The following is a 19,682-nucleotide window of genomic DNA, read 5'->3' on the forward strand; positions in this document are numbered from 1 at the left end:
TAACGGGCTCTTCTAGCACTTTCTTGCCGGGTATTGTTTTTAGTACATCACAGATATTAACTCCTTTAACCTTCCAACAGCCCTATGAGGTGGTCCTGTTAATACCCCCATTATATAGAGGAGATCACTGAGGCTCAGAATGGTTAGGTGAGTTGCCCAAGGTCACACAGTAAATGCTAGAGCTGCATTTGAATGCAGGCAATCTGGCTCTGGAGCCTCAATATAGGAGAAACATATTGAGCATTATCCTGGGTAACACGCAAGTTATGGGGTTGAAGTATATGGTTAAGAAAAAGGGGGTAAGGTATAGGGTTAAGAGTTGGCGAGTTTAATCCAGAATTCGTGTGTGTGTGTGTGTGTGTGTGTACACAGTACCTACTTATGCTTTAAAAATTAAAATGTTCATTAGTCAGGGGATCCTGTTGCCCTTAGTTGTTATAGATCCAACAATGCAAGCCCAGAAAAATAGACTTTTAGGTAAGAAAAATATTACTTAATCATTTTAAGGCTTAGCATTAATGCCTAATAATGATTTTGCAGTTGTTAAGGGATCAGGTTAAATATATTTGGCTGTCATTTGATAATAACATTAAATTTGGCTTCCATCTTCATGGTTTGATGCTCAGGCAGCAGGCTTTTCTTCTCATAAGTTAAAACTACCATCAGTGGGAACATTGGACATATTAACCCCACTGGGCTTCCCTCTGCATTTCTGGGAATGTATATGCTCAAATAGCAGGTCAGGTGCTCCGCTGACAGATGGCAGAAGAAGTAAACGCCACCAGCCCGAGGCGCTCTCACCTTAATCCCCTGCAGTAAAGGAGGCGGTTTCCAGTACCGCTTTAGGATTCTGGTTTCATGGTTCCCTGTAGTCAGTAGTCTCCCGAGGCTTTGACCCTTCTTACCTCCAACTTCACTCCTGCCCTAGTGGATCTCTGGGTTCTGAACCCCTACCAGAGTCTGTGTCCATCTTGTTAGCATCCTGAGTGCCCGTACTAGCACTTGCTGTTGCAGAAGCCCCGTGCCCCATGTCCACGAGTGGGACAAATCTACACCATGAATTGGTGAAAAGGGAAAGAGGAATTTATTCAAGATAACCTTGGAGTTTGGTCCTGGTTCCTCCTTGTCTCGGGGCTCTGGGTGCTAGGTCTTCTCTCAATCACACGGGGGCAGCAGAGGTGCAGTACGGGCTGTGCTTGGGGGAGCCGGCCACTTGTGATTAGAAGTGCTCTGCTTCCCCGCCTCTCCTGAGAAAGGCCTCTCCTCCCCTCTCCAGGCTGACCATGCTGTATCATATTTTTTAAAAAAGAGGGAGAGGGAGAAGCAGACTCCCCCTGAGCAGGGGCTTGATCCCAGGACCCTGAGATCACCACTTGAGCCAAAGGCAGATACTTAACCAATTGAGCAACCCAGGCGCCTCCATATTTTTTAAACTTAAAAAAAAAAAACCCAACACATGTAATATATTCCTCATTGCAGAAAAAATCAGAAACTACAGTTAAAAAAGAAAAAAAAATTGCAATCTTTTCACCCAGAGATGTTCATATTTTGTAATATTTCATACATATGTATTTATACATATACACATCCTCTTTTGTTAAGAACTTTTTCTGTTTAAAAGAATGCACTGGACATATTTTCATATCAGTGTATTTCTACAGAATCCTTATTTCTATCAGAATCTGATAAAGAGCTATCACGTGAGGAACACTGACATAAGGTGCATCTGATCCTGTGTAACAACAGTGTGTTTTGCCAATTATTTTTATCTTTTTTTTTTAAAGATTTTTTGTTTATTTATTTGACAGAGAGAGACACAGCGAGAGAGGGAACAGAAGCAGGGGGAGTGGGAGAGGGAGAAGCAGGCTTCCCACGGAGCAGGGAGCCCGATGTGGGGCTCGATCCCAGGACCCCAAGATCGTGACCCGAGCCGAAGGCAGACACTTAACGACTAAGCCACCCAGGCTCCCCTATTTTTATCTTTTTAAATAATGGCCATAGTGATTTCAATGATATTGGTTATTATAGAATATGTGTTATGGGAACATATGGTATATTCGAGCTTGGGGTCAGCATATCTCATGTTCTTCCCTGGGAGTCAATGATGATTTTCTTCTTTTCTTCTTCACGGACTGTGTGGAAATTTTTTCCAGCATTTAGCCTGTTGGAACCTCCACTGAAGAAACAACCTACCTCATGCTATTGGCATCCTGCTCTGTCCCCTGCCTGGCCTGTGTGTGCTCTCCTCCTTCACAGCTCACCTCTCCGGGCAGACAGCCCTTCTTCTGTGGTGGCTAACAGGCGACCGATCTGTAGTCTTCCCACAGATAACCTTATCAGGGGACTCCTGGGGTTATAACTTCTAAGTAATTTTTAATGTGTTTTAGCCGGAGAGGTCAAGAAATGCAAACAGTGCTGTTCTTGTTGGGACAGGGAAGGTGGGTCTGCATTCCCTCTGGCGTCTTCCCCTCCTCGAGGGCCTCCGCCTGCTCAGAGAACACGGCACCAACCGCCAGGACTGCAGTGTAACCTTGGCCGTCTCCCGCCCTACACCTGTCATGAGGAGTTGGTGGTTTGGGCATGTGGCAGGGGAGACTTTGGGTCCCTCTGCTCACATAACACTGCGTCAGTGATGCGGTGTTTGAACTAAGTACAGGGCTGGGCCTAATGAACACACACCTGTGTTTGTGTTCCTGGCCATGCTTCTTGGATTATTGTCCTTCGGCGGTAGCTGGACAGACATAGAATAGCTGGTCATGAACAGGATCCTGCGTCACTAGAGTGGGGTGGGAGACCTTGGGCACCATTATGTCATATGACATGACATGGTGGGAAACGTGAGGGGATATTTCCTCGCTGACCAAATTAAAGGAAGACTATTTTTACATTTTACCACTTCTGTGTTACACCCCACGAGGGACTTTTCTGTCTCTCTAGATGAAAATGAGCACTCTAATTCTGAGTCAGTCCTGACTTAGCAGCCACCACCTAGCATAGCGTATTGTTGGTTTCTGGGTGTAAAGACCCCCTTTTTTTTTGCACTCGGGTAGCTGGAAGGGGATGAGGACAGGAAAGAAAATGAAGAAATGCCCTTAACACTTCTGCAGCCTTACCCGGGAGCCTCTCGGAGCAGAGCCAAGCAGTGTGAAAGCACCTTCACACTCGCTCTGCTAAGGTGATCCCCTAATTGCGTGCCATCAGGAAATGTGTGGGATGAGAGAGAGACAGTTTCCCAGGGGGCCTGTCTTCCTGGGCTCAATCAGGAAATACATTTTCACTTACAAAGTCTGGGCGAGGCCCGTGTATGTGTGTGTGTGTGTGTGTGTGTGTGCGCGCGTGTGCGCGCGGCTGCTGGACGATCGTGCTTTCCCACGCTCATCACTCACCCCTCTAAGCTGCAGGCTCTCTGGACAGCCCTACCCTCGTCCCATTCCAGAGAAATCCTGCGCAGGTGACACACACCGCTCAGCCCAGCAGTTTTAGGTGTTGGTGGTTCAGGTGGCTCCTCTCGTTTCGTATTTTGCTGTGTTGCCTCTGTAGGGCTATGAGCCACAGGTCCTCTCCTCCCGCCCTGATGTGTGGAGCCGTGTGTGGGAGCTTAGACCTGAATTGTGTGTTAGCAGAGACCGCCTGATTTGACTTCTACTCACTTCATTTTATAGAAGAGGAAACTGAGGTGCAGTGAGGTTCAGGTCATCCAAACATCTAGAGGTAGAACAGGGACTAGACCTCAGCCACTTTAAGTTTTAAATTGGTGCATACCTTGATTTTTCTTCTGCTGTGCCCCTTTCTCTTTCAAGGACCGCAGGGCTAACTTCAACCTGAATAGGAGGGCCTTGCGTTTTCGAGGACCCCACTCTGGCTCACCTCTAGCCACACGTCTCTCCATGGAAAGAGTAGTCAGCAGGTCCAAGGCGATGTTTGCATGTGGAGCTCTCACTCTACCCCTTCAGACCCTACCCTGGTACCTGGGATTCTGGAATTCCCTGCCCCAAGGGCCTTGGCCCATCTCCAGGGCCTGTGTGGGTCTCTACCCCAAGTCTCTTCTCGGAAGGATAGACCAAGCCACCAGGGGGGCACCCCCAAAGCTGATGGGGTGTGTCAGGAGTTTGAACCTTGGCTGCCATGTGCCTGAAATCCTGCATGGTGTATCAGGGCCTCTCAGCTATAATCCTGTCTAACTCCACTTGTCTTGTTCTTGGAATCTACACACAGTTCCTGGTACAGGTCTTTCCAGCTAAGTGCGCTGGGCTTTCACTGTGTCCCGCCTCTCCTCATGTGTTTACTTGGCCCCTACGGCTGTGCCCGTTTGCACTACACACTATTACCCTCTTCCCTGGGTTCCCCTGTTCTCTGTAGATTGACCGTCACTGCCGATCCCACCTACTGCTGTACCCGGAGAGGCCACTGGAGTACCGGTGAATGACGCAACTTAGCCCTCTGCAGACCTTGATCTTGCTTCAATTTGCTTTCATTTCTCCATTATCTGTTACTTCTGGTTGTGTGAGGAGTGTAAGCTTTCTTTTCAGGTGAAAATATTTCAAACTCCAATGGATCTTTGGGGACCAGACAGAGTTCTCCAGAGAGCCTGGAAGGGCATTTCAGTATAATTTTGTGGTTAAGTCAGCCATTCCACAGCCCCAGAAAACATTCTAGAGCTCTCTTGTTCCTGGTCCTGGTAATAGAATATTTCAGAAGTCTCCTCTGGTCCCTGCAAAACAAACCCTTTGTGATACAGCAATTACACAGAAAGAGGAAGGAGAAAATGCATCCTTGTTTGTTTTTACCCCTGCATTTAGGCCAAAGCCCCATGAACAGCCCTCAAAGCTTAAGTAAAAGATCATAAATAAATATTAATCAAAGTTTAGGGTTTTAGCACCCTGTGACTATCATTTATTTGCATATGTCACGCTTCAGTATTTAAAAGTCTTGGGAGATGGTTCGCGAGTCTCCTTACATCTTGTTATGCAGCCTGTGGAACTTTAAATTGTGTTCCACTGTAGCCCAGCACCTCTCCAAATCCACCCCGGGACTTTGAGGTCGATGGTTTAGCTTTTGGACACCCTCCTCCTAACCCTCAGAAATTTAGAGACAATATCTCTAAAAGACCGGGCTGGGTGTGGGGTTGGGGAGGGATTCGTGTGGGATTTTTTTCTTCAGAAGGACACAGATGCTCGGCTCTTCCATCATGAAGCCACCTGATATGCACCTATATATAATTATTTTGCATGTGTGCACTAGGTAAGCTTTTTGATTATAATCATTTTGCATTTTATGTAGTGACCCAGACATCCCACGGGAATGTATACACCACATGCGTAACTAGTATGAGTGCTTCACAACTGAATGCATATTTACCATGCATGATATCCTCTGATAACCGTGTGTTCCAGTTGATTGTTTCATTAAAAAATTCACCCCTGACAACCCAAGTGTTTGTACAACCCACTAATGGTTCATGATTGGGAAGTTGGAAAATACTACTCTGATAGTTCCATAAGAAGGTGAGAAAAGGTCCTGCATCTCTGTAGGAGGCTGACTTGTCCAGAGAGTGGTTTCTATACACACACTCGTGTGCACACACACACAGCATAGCCCAGCTACTTCCATTTCTCAGTAAGGTGTGTGACAAGATTTGATGGAAAGTACATCTATCAAGAGGTCCTGGTTTGGAGCTTCTGGTATAGCAAGTAATTGGGAAACCCCAGTTTATTCTTTTTCTTAGGTTCTGATTTGTCACTCCAATGGGAAATCAGGTACCTGATGTTCCATGTATAACATGCGGTAGCTCTATGACCATTTCCTCTCTCTCCCTCTCCCTCTCCCTCTCTGTCTCTCATAAATAAAGGAAACAGGGGCACCTGGGTGGCTCAGTCAGTTAAGCGTCTGCCTTCAGCTCAGGTCATGATCCCAGGGTCCTGGGATCGAGCCCCACATCGGGCTCCCTGCTCGGCGGGAAGCCTGCTTCTCCCTCTCCCACTCCCCCTGCTTGTGTTCCCTCTCTCTCTGTGTCTCTCTCTGTCAAAAAATAAATAAAATCTTTAAAAATAAATACATAAATAAAGGAAACAGTAGAATACAAAGTTAAATGAAAGACAAAGAAAACCATGAGGCTGGTGATATATTTCCTAGTTGTTTTAAGAGTAGGTCTCGCCCTCCTGGCTGCTTTTGAATGTTTTGCCTAATTTCCCTTGATCCGCCTCCCGCGATACAGGGTGATGCTTTATGCTGGGCAAGGCCGGCCGCCGCCTTTGGCTGCTCTTTTGCAAGGACCTGCGTGAGGACAGCCACTAAGTTTATCTGTACATCTCACCACAGGACAAAATCCACATTTCCAGTCAAGAGTTGGATACTCCAGTTTAACAAGTTGTGAAAAATCTCTTGGCCCAGATAAATGTTTGCTACGAGTACTCCTTTCTCTAAATTGAGACCTTGCTCCCGGAAGCCCAAGAATTCATTAAGCCGTAATTAGCCACGGTCACTGATGATTTAAAATGCAGTAGTAAAGGAAAAGTTTATCCTGGGCTTTGAATGCACTGTTGGGTCTGTCCTATGGTTGGCTTTTTATAGCTTTGGCTTTAAAATGATTCTTCCATTTCATCTGATGGCTGCCTTTCCTTCAGCCAGCCCTTCGTGCAAGCAGGGTAAGAGCTGTTATCCACGCTCCCAGTGCTGCGGGCCGTGGCATCTGTCCCAGGGGCATCGGGGAGAATCCCACACCATCTCAGACCACTGTTTCAGTTAGGAGGCCCCAGGCTTCCCTGTAAAGGGCTGGCTTCATCAGTCATCAGTGGGAAGGGACAGCAAGCACTCTTGAAAGGTGTCTTTGCTTTAAGAAACCCAGAGTACTCCAGGAGGGGGGATTCTCTCATTCTTTTGTTAGCTGATGAGGTCACAGGAATTCACTTTGATTAGCCACCTAAACTTAGGACCCAGATAACTTTATCAAAGGTATGCAGCAGTGGTACCAAGATCTAAACTCAGCCAATCCCCTGTTCTGGTGCAGACGCACCAATCCTAAAGCCATCTCATCTACTCTTCCAGTGTCTCACAGAGGGACAGGTCTTGTAGTTTCCATTTTACTGAACAAAGCCCAGGTTTGACTTCCAGACACCTGACATAGGGCAGGGAGCACCCTTGATTCTTTTACCTCTCACTTGGCATTGTATCTTTGGTATGGCCAGAGATGTGCCAGGAGATGTTCATGTGCCCTTGTTTTATTTGTATCATTGTCACGGAGACTTTGTTAGTATGTATCTCATTGCCATTGGACTGATTTTTATTGTGACTCTGCCATCTGTGGCTTGGCCCCTGCTGATAGTAACCTTTTCTTTTTTTTTCTTTTAGAGAGAGCTCCAGAGTGAGTGTATGGGGGGAGGGGCAGAGGGAGAGGCAGAGAGAGAGAATCTTTAGCAGGCTTCATGCCCAGCATGGAGCCCGATGTGGGGCTCGATCTCACGACCCTGAGATCATGAGCTGAGCTGAAATCAAGAATCAGACTCTTAACCAACTGAGCCACCCAGGCACCCCCATAGTAACCTTGTCTTATCTAATGGTGGACGTATCTCTTCATTGGGCTGTGGTTGATATGATGTTAACGTCCCTGGGTTTAAGAAAAATCTACCTAACTAAGAGGTATTTAGGTTATTGATTTTATTAGGTTATCAACGAGGGTACCATGTTGTCATGCATTGGAAAGTCCATGAACTACAGAATCAGGTTTTAGTTTACAGGTGAGGTCTTCAACTTATGACAGTTGTTTGTTATCTCAATATATGGAGTTCCTAGAACTCAATCAGTGGGTGCTCAGTCACTGTTAATTTCCTTTCCTTATGACAAAAATGAGTGTTTCTGTTGCATGAATGAATATATATGAATTTCCCAGACTTGATTGGATCATAGAAATCTGTTTAGATTTGGGTTGGACGAGCTCAATCACTTCCCTTGGGTGAAATCACTTGGAGTTGCTGATGGATGGGCTTCAGAGTGTCATCATTTGTACCATCAGCTCAGTTCACCTTCACTGATCCGAGGAGGAGAAGCAGCAAATAGCATATGATCAATCACTGTTGCTTTCCACCAACATTTCAAGCTAAAAAAAAATCTATTTTAAAACTACATGTTTGCTCATCTCAAAGAGTGGGATTATAAACTGTTAGAAATCAGGGACCATTAAACAACTATTTACATTTGCAGTGGATTCAGAATGTAATTATCTTGAGTTTGGAGATGTGCTGCTGAATGCCAAGTAAACTGCCATACAACTGGAAAACGTCAAGCCTTCCCTGCTCACCCAGCCAGACTTCAATGGCCCTTCTTCCAAACTTGTAGCACTTTGCCTCCATAGTTAGGGGTCCCAACTTGAGGCTAAGACATCCTGCCGCTGGTGTTTAGGTGTGTCTGGTCTATTAGAGGTCCGCTTTCAGGGGGCACAATGGAGCCTCCTGGGAGACTCTTCAGCCTAGGGAAGGGGGTACCAGGGCTAGTTTTCTCAACCATAAATTTGAAGGGAGGCGTGATTCCAAGTAATTTGTGGATTTGGTTTTCTTGGTGTTTCACACTCTAAAGATGGAGCAAGGAGCAGGGAACAGGCAGGAAGGATGTGTGGGATGGTCGTGGGTGAATAAGGTTGGTTGGTAAAATAGGGAATTGGGTTTCACTTTAAAATCACCTTAGGACTTGGGAGCAAAGGGAAATGGCTTTGGTAATATCTGGAAAGCTGCACAGAGCACAGCTGAGCTTGAGCACCTCAGGCTGACAGCTTCAAGACATGGCTCCTCAGCAGCAAGCAAGGAAACTGGGAGGCCCCTTTCCATAGTCTAGCAGGCAACAGAAACATGAATCAGTACCACAGAAGGAGGCCAGAATGTGAGAGAAAAGGGTTTGTGCCTATGGTCAAGTACAGGTCTTACCTATGGGCTCACCTGTATCTGTTCTAGGAATCCCAAAATAGAGCAGAGAGAACCCAGTGAAGGCTTCGGGGCCAGCACCACAGATGGTGGTCAATAAAATGCAAGCTATGGGGCGCCTGGGTGGCTCAGTCGTTAAGCGTCTGCCTTTGGCTCAGGTCATGGTCCCAGGGTCCTGGGATCGAGCCCCGCATCGGGCTCCCCGCTCAGCGGGGAGTCTGCTTCTCCCTCTCCCACTCCCCCTGCTTGTGTTCCCTCTCTGGCTGTCTTTCTCTCTGTCAAATAAATAAAATCTTTAAAAAAATAAAAATAAAATGCAAGCTACTGCCAGCCACATATTAGCACTGTGAGAATGAATGCTCACCCAGGAAGTGGGTGTGCATTAGGTCACTTAGCGCCCAGTTTTGGAAAGACAGCTATGCTAGCAGCTGAGAATGGAGTGCTCTTCAAAAGAGCTGGGGAAAAAACTTGCTGAATTATATGATCTCTTTTTTTCCCCTTTTTTCTCAGCTTTATTGAGGTATAATTGACAAAATTGTTAGATATTTAAAGCATACATGATGATTTGATATACGCATACATTGTGAAAGTATTCCTCGTAGTAATTAATGCATCCATCACCTCACATGTTTACCTTTTTTTGTTTTTAATTTTCTAGTGAGTGCATTTTAGTTCAACTCTCTTAGCAAATTTCAATCATCCCATACAGCGTGACAGAGTAGAGTTACTATGTTGTACGTTAGATCCTGCGACCTTATTTATCTTATGGCTAAAAGTTTGTATTCTTTTACCGGCCTCTCCCTATTTCTCCCAACCCCCAGCCCTGGGCAACTACTTTTCTACTCTTGAGTTCAACTTAAAAAAAAAATAATTTTTTTTTTTTAAGGTTCCATATATAAGTGATACCATATGGTGTTTTTCTTTCTCTATTTGGCTTATTTCACTTAGTGTAATGCCCTCCAGGTTCATCATCCATATTGTCACAGATGACAGGCTCTCTGCAAGAGGAATTTAAAATAATCATACTATCAGTATTTCTCAGCCTTGAGTAACATACAGAACCTTTTAAAGAACATGTTGCCTGAATATACAGAAACCAGGTCCAAACAACTGTGATTATACTTCTAGATAACAATGAACAAAAAAATGTACAAGGTACCAAAAAGACCTCCATATTAATAGAATTTAAATTAATGATATTGATTAATGAGATGAATGATTTTGTTTTGCTTAAGTTTACCAGGACCACACAGTATTGGTTTTGTTGTTGTTGTTTTGGGTTTTTGGGTTTTTTTTTTTTTTTTGAGTTCAGAAGGCTTCTGCCCCAAGTGCTGTGGCTGCCCCAATTCCGTCCCCACTCTTAGCCAGCTAGCTGCTGACAGCAGTGTCATCCTATGGCCAGCCTGTCCCTGCTTGGCTTAACCCCCAGGAGAACTCGTGTCATTGGCGCTTGTCAGGGTGGAAGTTGCAAACTCTGGAAAGACTAGCTAGTCCTTCTAGTACTTGAAAGCTCTTCAGGAGGTAGATTGTGTCTAGAGGCAGGTTCTCTGGGAGAGCCCAGAATTCTGCAAATGAGTGATTTGCTGATGTTTCCCAATGAGCTTGTCTGGCTTTCTGATGTGACATCACAGCATGAATTTTTTTTAAAATTTCTAAGACTCAAGAAAAAGCATCTGCTTATAAAATCGTTCCACTTTGCCATGTGCATGGGGCTTGGGGAAAGGAGTGAGACAAAGAAGAGCTTCAGCTCTAGGCTGCTCACACGGATTTATCCCAGAGGCTCTGATTCAGGAGGCTGTGTTGTAAGATCCTTTTCTGCGGCTTGCAGTGTTCAGAATTTGCAAAGAATGTCACCATCTGCTCTTTCTGTGACCTGATGTCACACAGACCAGAATATAGGATTCTCATCCCAAACCCTTCCCTTTTAAGGGTATGCACAGTTGTCCAATTTTAGGGAGAGAACAACTCTTTTTTGCTCCTGCTCCCTGACTCTTCCTGGAGAAAGATCAGAGTCTGTAAGGGAGGATGGTTTCCGAGATCCCTGGCTCTGAGCATGCGTCCAGTTGAGCAGACTTCTTTGCTCTGTCATATTTTGGCTTCATTTCTGATTGTAGAGATGCCGTGAGCCTACAAAGACCACGGGTGTGAGGTGCCCCTGGCTGTTTGCCTCCCCTGCCATTCTTGTTCTTGCTCTCTTTCTCCTCAAGTTTGCCATCTGAGTGACTGTGGCTCACGGATACTTCCACCATTTCCAATGACAGCCACCACCTCTGGCCACTCCTTCAGTTCTCTGCTTTTCTCCTTTGTTACGTCTTCTTCAGCGTTTCCCTTCTCGTACGTAGGTAAATGAGTTCTCCTTGTACCACCATCACCCGCCCATCGAATTGTTGTTTTGGGTTTTGTTTTGTTTTGTCTCAGTGGCTGACAGATAAGTCCCAGCATGTCAGGGATAATTTGGGGCATTCGCCTCTTACTCAGAACAGCACAAGAACTGGACAGGCTGTTAAAGTGGGGGGGCTCATTCCAAACTCTGGGGAGCTCTGCACCACTGGTCCTCGAAGGCGCTGGTGTCCGTATCTGCCTCCAAACAAGACTTTCCCTCGGCTCTGTGTGTTCAAATTCAGACACGAAGCTACAGCAGCTTCCCTGGGACACGGGGGCAGACGTCACCTGAAAGCACTCTCTTCTGATTCAGACTCTCCTCATGGCTTTGATTTGCTGTGTTTGCAGAACTCTCCTGCAGCAACTACAGAAGCTTCAGACTTTGGTGATGGGCAAGGTTTCGCGCACCTGCAAGTTGGCGGGCACGCAGACTGGCACGTGCCTCATGGTGAGTTTCCCAAAGGGACAGCGCCGCAAGTGCCCTGCCCTCCCCCTCCCAAGTCTCCAGTCTCTCCCCAATTTGCCAGTCCAAATAGGGTTGGGGGAGCGATGAAGCTCACTCTGAGGCAGTTCCTTTGCTCTGATGTTACAGGGGTTGACCTGTTGGTGCAGTCTGGCCTGATGAAGGGGAGTCTGGGTGTTGTAGGGCTAGAGGTTTGCTCTGTGGATCGTGGAACTGACAGCTCCCTGTGCTCTCTCCTCCCCCTGCAGGTGGTTGTGCTATGCTTTGCTGTTGCATTTGGCAGCTTCTTTCAGGGCTACGGGCCCTATCCTTCTGCCACCAAGATGGCTCTGCCCAGCCAGCATTCTGTGCAGGAGCCGTATACAGCCTCTGTCGGTAAGACAGCACTCGGCAACTTGTGAAGCATCTTGTTTCAGTTCTCTGGAGCTTTCTGAAAGCTCAACTTTCTGAAGGAAGCCTCTGAGAAAGTCTTATCTTTAAAAAGTGGTAAAAGTGTAGCTTCTCTATTGAAGGAAGGGGGAAGAAGGACACGGGGGGGGGGGGGTCTGGTTCCTAGACGTCTGGGCCCCTTCTTGTACCCCTCACCCACTGGCCTGAGGCACCACTGGGAATTCTCTAGAGAAGAGTACAGTTTCCAAACTCTTGCTCTAGACTATGTTCCCTGGCAAATTCTGAGGTCTCCTTTTGAGCTCTGATAAGGGGGAGGGATGTGGATTTGGTCGGGGAGGGGAGTAGATGAAGAGGGGCATTAAGCTTTCCGTGACATTTTCTACTTGCACTCAGTGGAATTATATGTTACCATAGTAAGAATTCGTGAAATGAATCTGTCTTACAAAACATTATGACCAAGATCTAGAGAATTTAGAGACTCAAGTGTTAGAGGTGTGATAACCTCACCTAGATCAATGGTCCCTTTTAAGTATATAGGAAATAATGAAGTGGCCTGTGGGGATCATAATATATACATGAATACACATATACACTAATGAGAACAAGTGTGAAGTTGGGGGTACCAGATTTGGGGTAGGCACAGTTTTGCAGTTCTGAAAGGTCTCTGGTCTTCACCAGGTGGTTATATCTCTGCCAGGTTTATGACAGAAATGCTAGCATTTCAACCACATAATTTCAGTGATCTCTTGGGAAATTCTTTTTTTTCCCATAAGGGAATGGATCTGTAAATTTAAATGGAAGCCAATGAGAGTAGAGTTTCTATGTTGTAGAAAATTGCTGCAGAGCCATGTAGCTCTGCAACTATCCTATAAAACAAAGAAACTGTCTCTCTCATTTGATTTATGGCTTTGGCTTTGTGGCTTCTCTCCGGTTTCTAGATGAAAATGCCGTTTTCTGCCCTTGTACCTTCTCTCCATGTAAGACCAACTCATTGGAAATGTTTCTTATTTTAGCTGATCTGGACATCTCCAAGCATTTGACTCCCATTCTTCATAAATTGTTTCCCCCAGATGGTTTTGGGTGGGCAAGGAGGGGAGTTTTATTTTCAAAGCAGTGGGGGTGGCAGTTTGCTTCATGTTTATTTGCTTTTCTATTGTTCTTCCAGCACTGTATAATTGGTATAATTTTTCAATGCACACAACTCTGAAACCCTGAAGCCTTTATGGAAAGCCAACTCCAGCTGGCACCCTCAGTTCTGGGCAAAAGAACCCACAAATTCTCATCTGCTCCCGGCCCTGGGCGTTGAGTGAGGGGATGGGATAAACCCTATGGTCTTTCCCTAACACCTGTTACTTTGCTCTGTCCTCAGTGAGATCCAGGAATCTGCTGATCTACGAGGAACATTCTCCCCTGGAGGAGCCGTCCAGCCCAGCCTCAGCTGGGGAGCTTGGGCATTGGGACAGAGGGTCCTCTCTGCTCAGGGCATCAGGGTTGGAGACCAGGCCTGATGTGGATCTTCCCCATTTCATTATCTCCAATGAGACCAGCCTGGAGAAATCAGTGCTGTTGGAGCTACAGCAGCACTTGTGAGTCAAGTACACACAGATGCAACTCCCCTAATGCACTGATGATGGGTTGTGAGTCAGCAACCTGGAATGTGGGGTGTAGACTTTTCCATAGGCCCAGTCCAGCCCCTGGGCTCTTTCAGGACCTATTTCTGGGACTCTGGGACTCTGGAGAGTCTACTACTTGCTAACAGCTGCCCTTAGCAGAGACGGGGGGTGGGGGGGACCTAGGATGAGCTGCCCCCATGTCTGCTTTGTCACTGGAGAGGTGGTGGCTCCAAGAAGTGGGCAAAGGGCTTGACTCCCTCCTTCCTCCCCTCAAAGCCTCGTAGGTAAACATGCAGCACGGCCTTAGCAGTGTGCTTGCCATGCGGGTGCAGCCTTAGGACACCTGCCCTACCTTCCTTCCAGCTAGAGATACATATATGTTATGCTGTTTGCCAATATAGAGTTTTATGATTTTATGTAAATAAACATGTATTAATTATAATTGCATATTTACATTGAGGGACATCATTCGAGAGGCACTGTGCATAGACATGTTTCTATATTGAAAGTAACACTGGGTTCCAATTCTCCGTGAGTTGTTTCTTTTAGATCGTTAGTGGGGAAAGTCTTTTGGGAAACATAAAGGCTTATAGGATGGCCAGATATTGTTATTGTGCTGGGCGGGGGTGGTTCCTGAAAATGCCAAATAGCACAGGAAGGAGGGTCTGCGTGCACACTCCTGGCAATGCATTGGCGTGGGTGGGGATCTCGCTGAACTCACCCCTGTGCTTCCCAGAAATGATGCTATTCCAATGCAGGTGCGCCCACTTGAAGATTCTACTTCAAATTCTGCAGCTTTTTTCCCCTAAAGCTGTGGGGAAGGTTCATAATTACATGTACTTTTATATGTTTACATGATACACGCATATTGGACTTTTACTGGCAGCTACTACCTTAAGTGCTATGCAAATGTGATATATAAATCCTTTTAAATACTTTAAGAGGCTAGGCATTATTATTTCCATTATAGAGAAATTTGTAGAAGTGCCACTGGGAGCTATGGAAGACTCAGCTGCTTGGTTACGTGGCTCATGCCACAAGTCCTCTCCCCTCTTGGCTCAACTGTTCAGGGACCCATTGAAACCCTCACTTGTTTTGGGATGTCTCCCTGACACCAAAGCCCTCAGCCCTCTGAGTGCCTAGAGACTTTCTAGGCTGTTACACAATTTAATAACATGTTTATTTTCTGTTATATGTTTAGTGTTATTTCAACTTAGCTTTTTTTTTTTTTTAATTTATCTGAATGATTAATATTCTAGACCAGGGATCAGGCTTTATCCTTTTATTCTCTTCTTTCCAGAGTCTAGCATAAGGCTAACTATCCTCTGTAGGTACATTCGGTTAAAGCGATTAGAACGAGAACCCACTTGGGCCCACCCACAAAGTTGACATGGAATGATGGTATTGTACTCCCAAGCGTGAGAATCGTAGTTGTCAGTTGGTTGCTAAGACTCTTTCCTTTTGGTATCTTTCCAGGGTCAGCGCCAAACTGGAGGGGAACGAGACACTAAAAGTTGTAGAACTCGACAGAAGAGTGAACGCCACCTTCTAAAGAGGCTGTCTCCACCTCCCTCTTTCTCTTCACTCTGCTTTCCCATCCCCAAACCACCTCTGTCATAAGCTTTTCCTTTTTGCCTTTGATCTGGATGAAGACATGGGCGAGCGGTCGTGGCTTTGGATGGGAGGACAGCCTGGGATTTCCACCTGCGGTGAGAGAGCACCTTCCCCTCCATTCCATGCCCCCCTGAAGAGGGGAGCCCGGCATCCCTCCCTCCCTCCTGTTTACTGCCATAGGAAATTATTTTAGGATCGTGGCTGGGACAAGCAGGCTCGTTTCTACCAATAGTGCCAAAAAGATACTGCCTGATTTTCATTGTGGGGTGTGACCACCTCTTTGAAGAAGAGATGACTCTTGTTCGTGTGAGACACCAGACTCCAGCCACAAAAATACCAGATGCCTGCTGGGATCTGGTGAAGCGCTGACTGACGCCCTGCCTTCCTCAGCCTGGGGCTCCCGTGTGTCTGCCCCCGACAGCCCGGAAGTGCCAGGGTCTTCAGTGAGCACCCCCGACACTCTGCCCCAGCAGAGCCCTCGCAGATCGTCCTCCCCGCACTGGAGCGAGGGCTCCCCCTTCCCCATTCTCAGGCCGCAAGTGCAATGCCTGAAAGAATCAGGCTTTCTACTCCAGGCAAACCTGCCCCATCTTGTTGCTTGTAGGGCATCCCCACAACCTGCGTCCCCACGTACCCATAGGTCTGCCTCCCTGGCTTCTCCTCCCCATTTGTAAATAGTATTTATTAGCTCGCTGAGGCTTCCCCACTAGCAACCACACTGAAAAGATCCGATGCCTCCCTCCAAAGTGGCCTTTGGAGCTAGGAGGGCACCCTAAGCTCTGGGATCCCCAATCCTCCAGATGGTATTTTGGTTTTTTTTTTTTTTTTTTTTTTTACATTTTCTTCTTCTTTTTCTTCCTCTTCCTCTTCCTCCTCCTTCTTCACCTGGAGGCCTATCATTGTAATTGGGAAGTCCCCTTAAGAGCTTGTGTCCTCCTACAGAATGAAGTCAGAGGGAAATGCCTTAATCAGGTCTGCGGCTCTGTGGTCAGAGGCTTTTTTTGTCCTGTTCCCGTAAGAGAAGGGAATCCTTGTCCCTGACAACAGGCATTTCGGACAGCCTTGCTGGCTTGCCTCTCCACACCTGCTCCTAGCCCCCTCCTCCCCACCCCCACGCCCCACTTCTGCTTTACCCTCCTCTTCTGCCTCAACACAGGGGGCCTGAGGCCTGGGGTTGGAGTAGGTGACATTTGTGTATCCACAGTCTTACCTTTTATATTATAGTCAGGTTTGGCTACTTTGCAGCTTACCCAAAGAGATACAACCTAACCCCCCAACCTACTTTTTTTTGTTTGTTTGTTTAATGATTAAAAGTAACTTTTGTAGTTTAAAAAATTCTTTCTTATTTCATACAAATAAGAAATGGAAATTGCCTTTTCATTGTATAATGTAGAAGATTCACTTTAAGTGTTTTTCCCTAGCTTGTGAAAGATTTTGTGTAAGAAATTTGCTTACATTTTGTATTTTATATTTAGTAGTAGCTGAAGGACCTTTAGCTTTAACTCCTCTCTCTCTCTCTCTCTCTCTCTCTCTCTCTGGTCTACACTGTCATTGAGACCTGTACTTACAAGTGATTAAGCCCATACCTGGGCCTTCCATTCCATAGTAGACGCAGGATTTGGTGTCATTAGCATTTTTCCATCATACCTCATAAGCAGATCCCTGCTTTGTCGGCCTGGGTACATCTGGGGCTCCCCGTGAGGGATTCCTCTCTCTCTCTCTCTGCTGTGATGGAGAGAGTTACAGACTAGGGGACGCCAAGTGTGTCTTCTCATCCATGTGTCAAGCTGGATTGGGGCTGCCGCTGTCTGCAGTTTAGGGCCCCTTACATTGGCCAGGGAGAGCAGAGGCCGTGTGAGCCGTGTAGGAAGAGGGCTTACTAATGTGCCCCTTGCCCCTGCTTCTCTCCTCTCCATTCCCTCCTTCTCTTCAGCTCTAGATTTTCCTGGGCCTGGCTGGTGTCAGGTAGCCACGGGCCGCTGCTGACCCATCCTTCTCTTTAAAATGCCATGTAAGTATGAGGCACGGGCACCTGTGGGGGCCTACGAAGGTACAAAGAATGAACTCAAGTAGCGTTTGGTCAATGAGAAAGGAAAGTCTTATATTTAAGGGCAGAAGTGTGCGCATGGGTCAGCCTGCCCACCTGCTGCAGTGGAACCAGGTCAGGTTTCGAAGGCTGCTGGATTAGCCAGGGGTGGGAAACCTGCTCTTCTGAATGATGCGGGAGAAGGGACTGGCCAGCAAAAGTCCAGTACCTGTCCTTAGTACCTTGAGGATTTTATTTTCTCCCCTACCTGCCTTTGCTTGTCATCACCGTCTCTGGATCTCCAAACAGCAGGCTGTTTTCTCTGGGAAGCTCTTCTTCCAGAACTGAAGCTCTATCTGGAGACAGGAGACATCAGCCTGGGAGCTCAAATGGCCATGTTAAGGGGGTTCCAAGAACCAACCTTGCTGCTATTTTGCGAAAAACCTCTGCCCTCCACTCCCTGTTTGGACAAGTCAAGGGTCTAAACACATATCCCTTTAGGAGGATGCCATGGGGTCAAGAGGACACAGAAAAGTCGGATAATGCCAAGTAATTAAGGGATGTGTGCTCGTTTGCTGGATTTGCTTTCCCCCATAGAGTGGTCCCATAGACCAGTCAGTAATGCCTGGTTAACCCTGAAGATTTCAAATAGAGGCAGACGTTGGCTTCTGAACTTCAGTTTTGAATACTATGAGACTATTAGCATCACCGTAAACCATAAATAATAAATAGGCTACTCATAAAGATATTAATTCTATTTTTCATCAGGTAAACAGTGTTTCATCTCCCTGTCTTTGATTACTCTGGTGAAGGAGATGTCTTGCAAACATTCTGAGAACAAGCACTTTTTCACCGGCTGAGCCCCGAGTAACCCAGACCCCCCCCCCCCCCCCCCACCAGCTTGGCCCTTTCCACAGCTCTTAACTCTGTGCTTAGAAATGGATGCTAGAGATGAAAGGCCTCGGTGCCAGTTTAAGAAAGAATTTCTGTGAAGTGTTAGGACTCTGGAGCCTCGGTCACATAAAGAGAGTGTTATGTAAATATCTGACAGCTGAACTAGGTTGCTCCTTTTGTGTGTGTGGGGGCGGGGTGAGGTTTGACACCAGCGTAGGCAAAATTAGATAACCTTTTTGCTAATAAAAATGATTTTGATTTGGAGAACTAATTTGTAGGTTGTGAGAGCAGCTTTTAGCTCAACTTATTTACAAACCAACTATAATTACCATGTTTTTTTTTTCTTCCTAAATCTCTCAGTTTAGCCTGAATGCCAAAAGGGGGCGGTGAATCTCATGTGCCCATAGAGCGGGAGTGTTGAAGTGATTCATCTTTATTCTAGCCTTGAGGCGGTGTCCAGAATTTTGGTCACATGTGTTTCATTAAAATTTTTCAACACTTATGGCTCCTTTCCTCCATGGCCTCAGACCAAGCAAAACCACAAAGAGAGCATCAGAGGCATCTTGGAGCCCGCTCTTGAGCACACATGTCCTATGGGGCGTGTACTTGAGCATGACGCATAAATGGAGACCTCCCGCTCTTTGTGGAGGAAATGGACCATCCGTGCTGGTCTTGCTCACGTCGGGGAGATTGGAGACCGAGGAGAAGGGCTTTTGGCCTCCCCCTTGTCTGCATGAGTCACTGCTTTGGTTCTGTCGAATCCAGGCTGACGGGACCTGTGAAACCATTAGCAGGTAGTGCTCTAGTGAGAGCCATTTCATTTGAATGCTTTTCCGCTGAGACAATTAGGAGAAATGTGATAGCATGAGCCCCTCTGGGAGGCCAGTTACAGGAGCGAGTGGGAAGCTGTGAAGGAGCCAGAGATGGATTTCACATTTCCCATTCAGTCAGTCCGTCAGTCCGTCAGTCAGTCCTAGGACTTTTCAGTTTTACTGAGGCAGAGTTCTGCATGGAGCCCTAGGGACTGTTGGGGAGTCAGGGGTCTGAGGAGATTTCGTCAATCAATAGCTATTCAAAAGACGAAAGAGCTAGGTCTCTCTCTCTGTCTGTCTCTCTCTCTCCCTCCCTCTTTCTGACACACACACAAATTTCCCCCTTGTTTCAAACACTCGTCTGCCTTAAATGTGCCTTTTATATATCCTCCAGGATAACTGAAGATTCTGTTGTCCCTGGGAGATGTTACGGATAGCCTTGTAGTATTAGACTGAAGTGAGTGTGGGGAAAGAACTTTTTCCAGAGGCCCAAAAATGGTTTCCTAAAAGTGAGCCACGATCAGATTTGCACATCGGGAGAAAAGAAATGAGGTTTTGTCCATTAGGAAAATCCCGTTT

At 46.5% G+C, this 19,682-nt stretch overlaps 1 protein-coding gene across 1 annotated transcript in view; it reads left to right on the forward strand.

Annotated features, from left to right (window-relative positions):
* The window catches only part of CREB3L2 (cAMP responsive element binding protein 3 like 2), a 105,018-nt gene extending 86,753 nt beyond the window's left edge, over positions 1–18,265 (forward strand). The window contains exons 9-12 of the mRNA XM_032401486.1: positions 11,640–11,739; positions 12,003–12,129; positions 13,514–13,730; positions 15,234–18,265. Coding sequence (XP_032257377.1) covers positions 11,640–11,739; positions 12,003–12,129; positions 13,514–13,730; positions 15,234–15,309 — 520 coding nt within the window. The 3' untranslated portion in view covers positions 15,310–18,265. The remainder of the gene's footprint in view (positions 1–11,639; positions 11,740–12,002; positions 12,130–13,513; positions 13,731–15,233) is intronic.
* The last annotated feature ends 1,417 nt before the right edge of the window (positions 18,266–19,682 follow it).

The sequence above is a fragment of the Phoca vitulina genome, unplaced genomic scaffold (genome assembly GCF_004348235.1).
Source record: "Phoca vitulina isolate PV1807 unplaced genomic scaffold, GSC_HSeal_1.0 scaffold4, whole genome shotgun sequence".
Taxonomy (NCBI): Eukaryota; Metazoa; Chordata; class Mammalia; order Carnivora; family Phocidae; genus Phoca; species Phoca vitulina.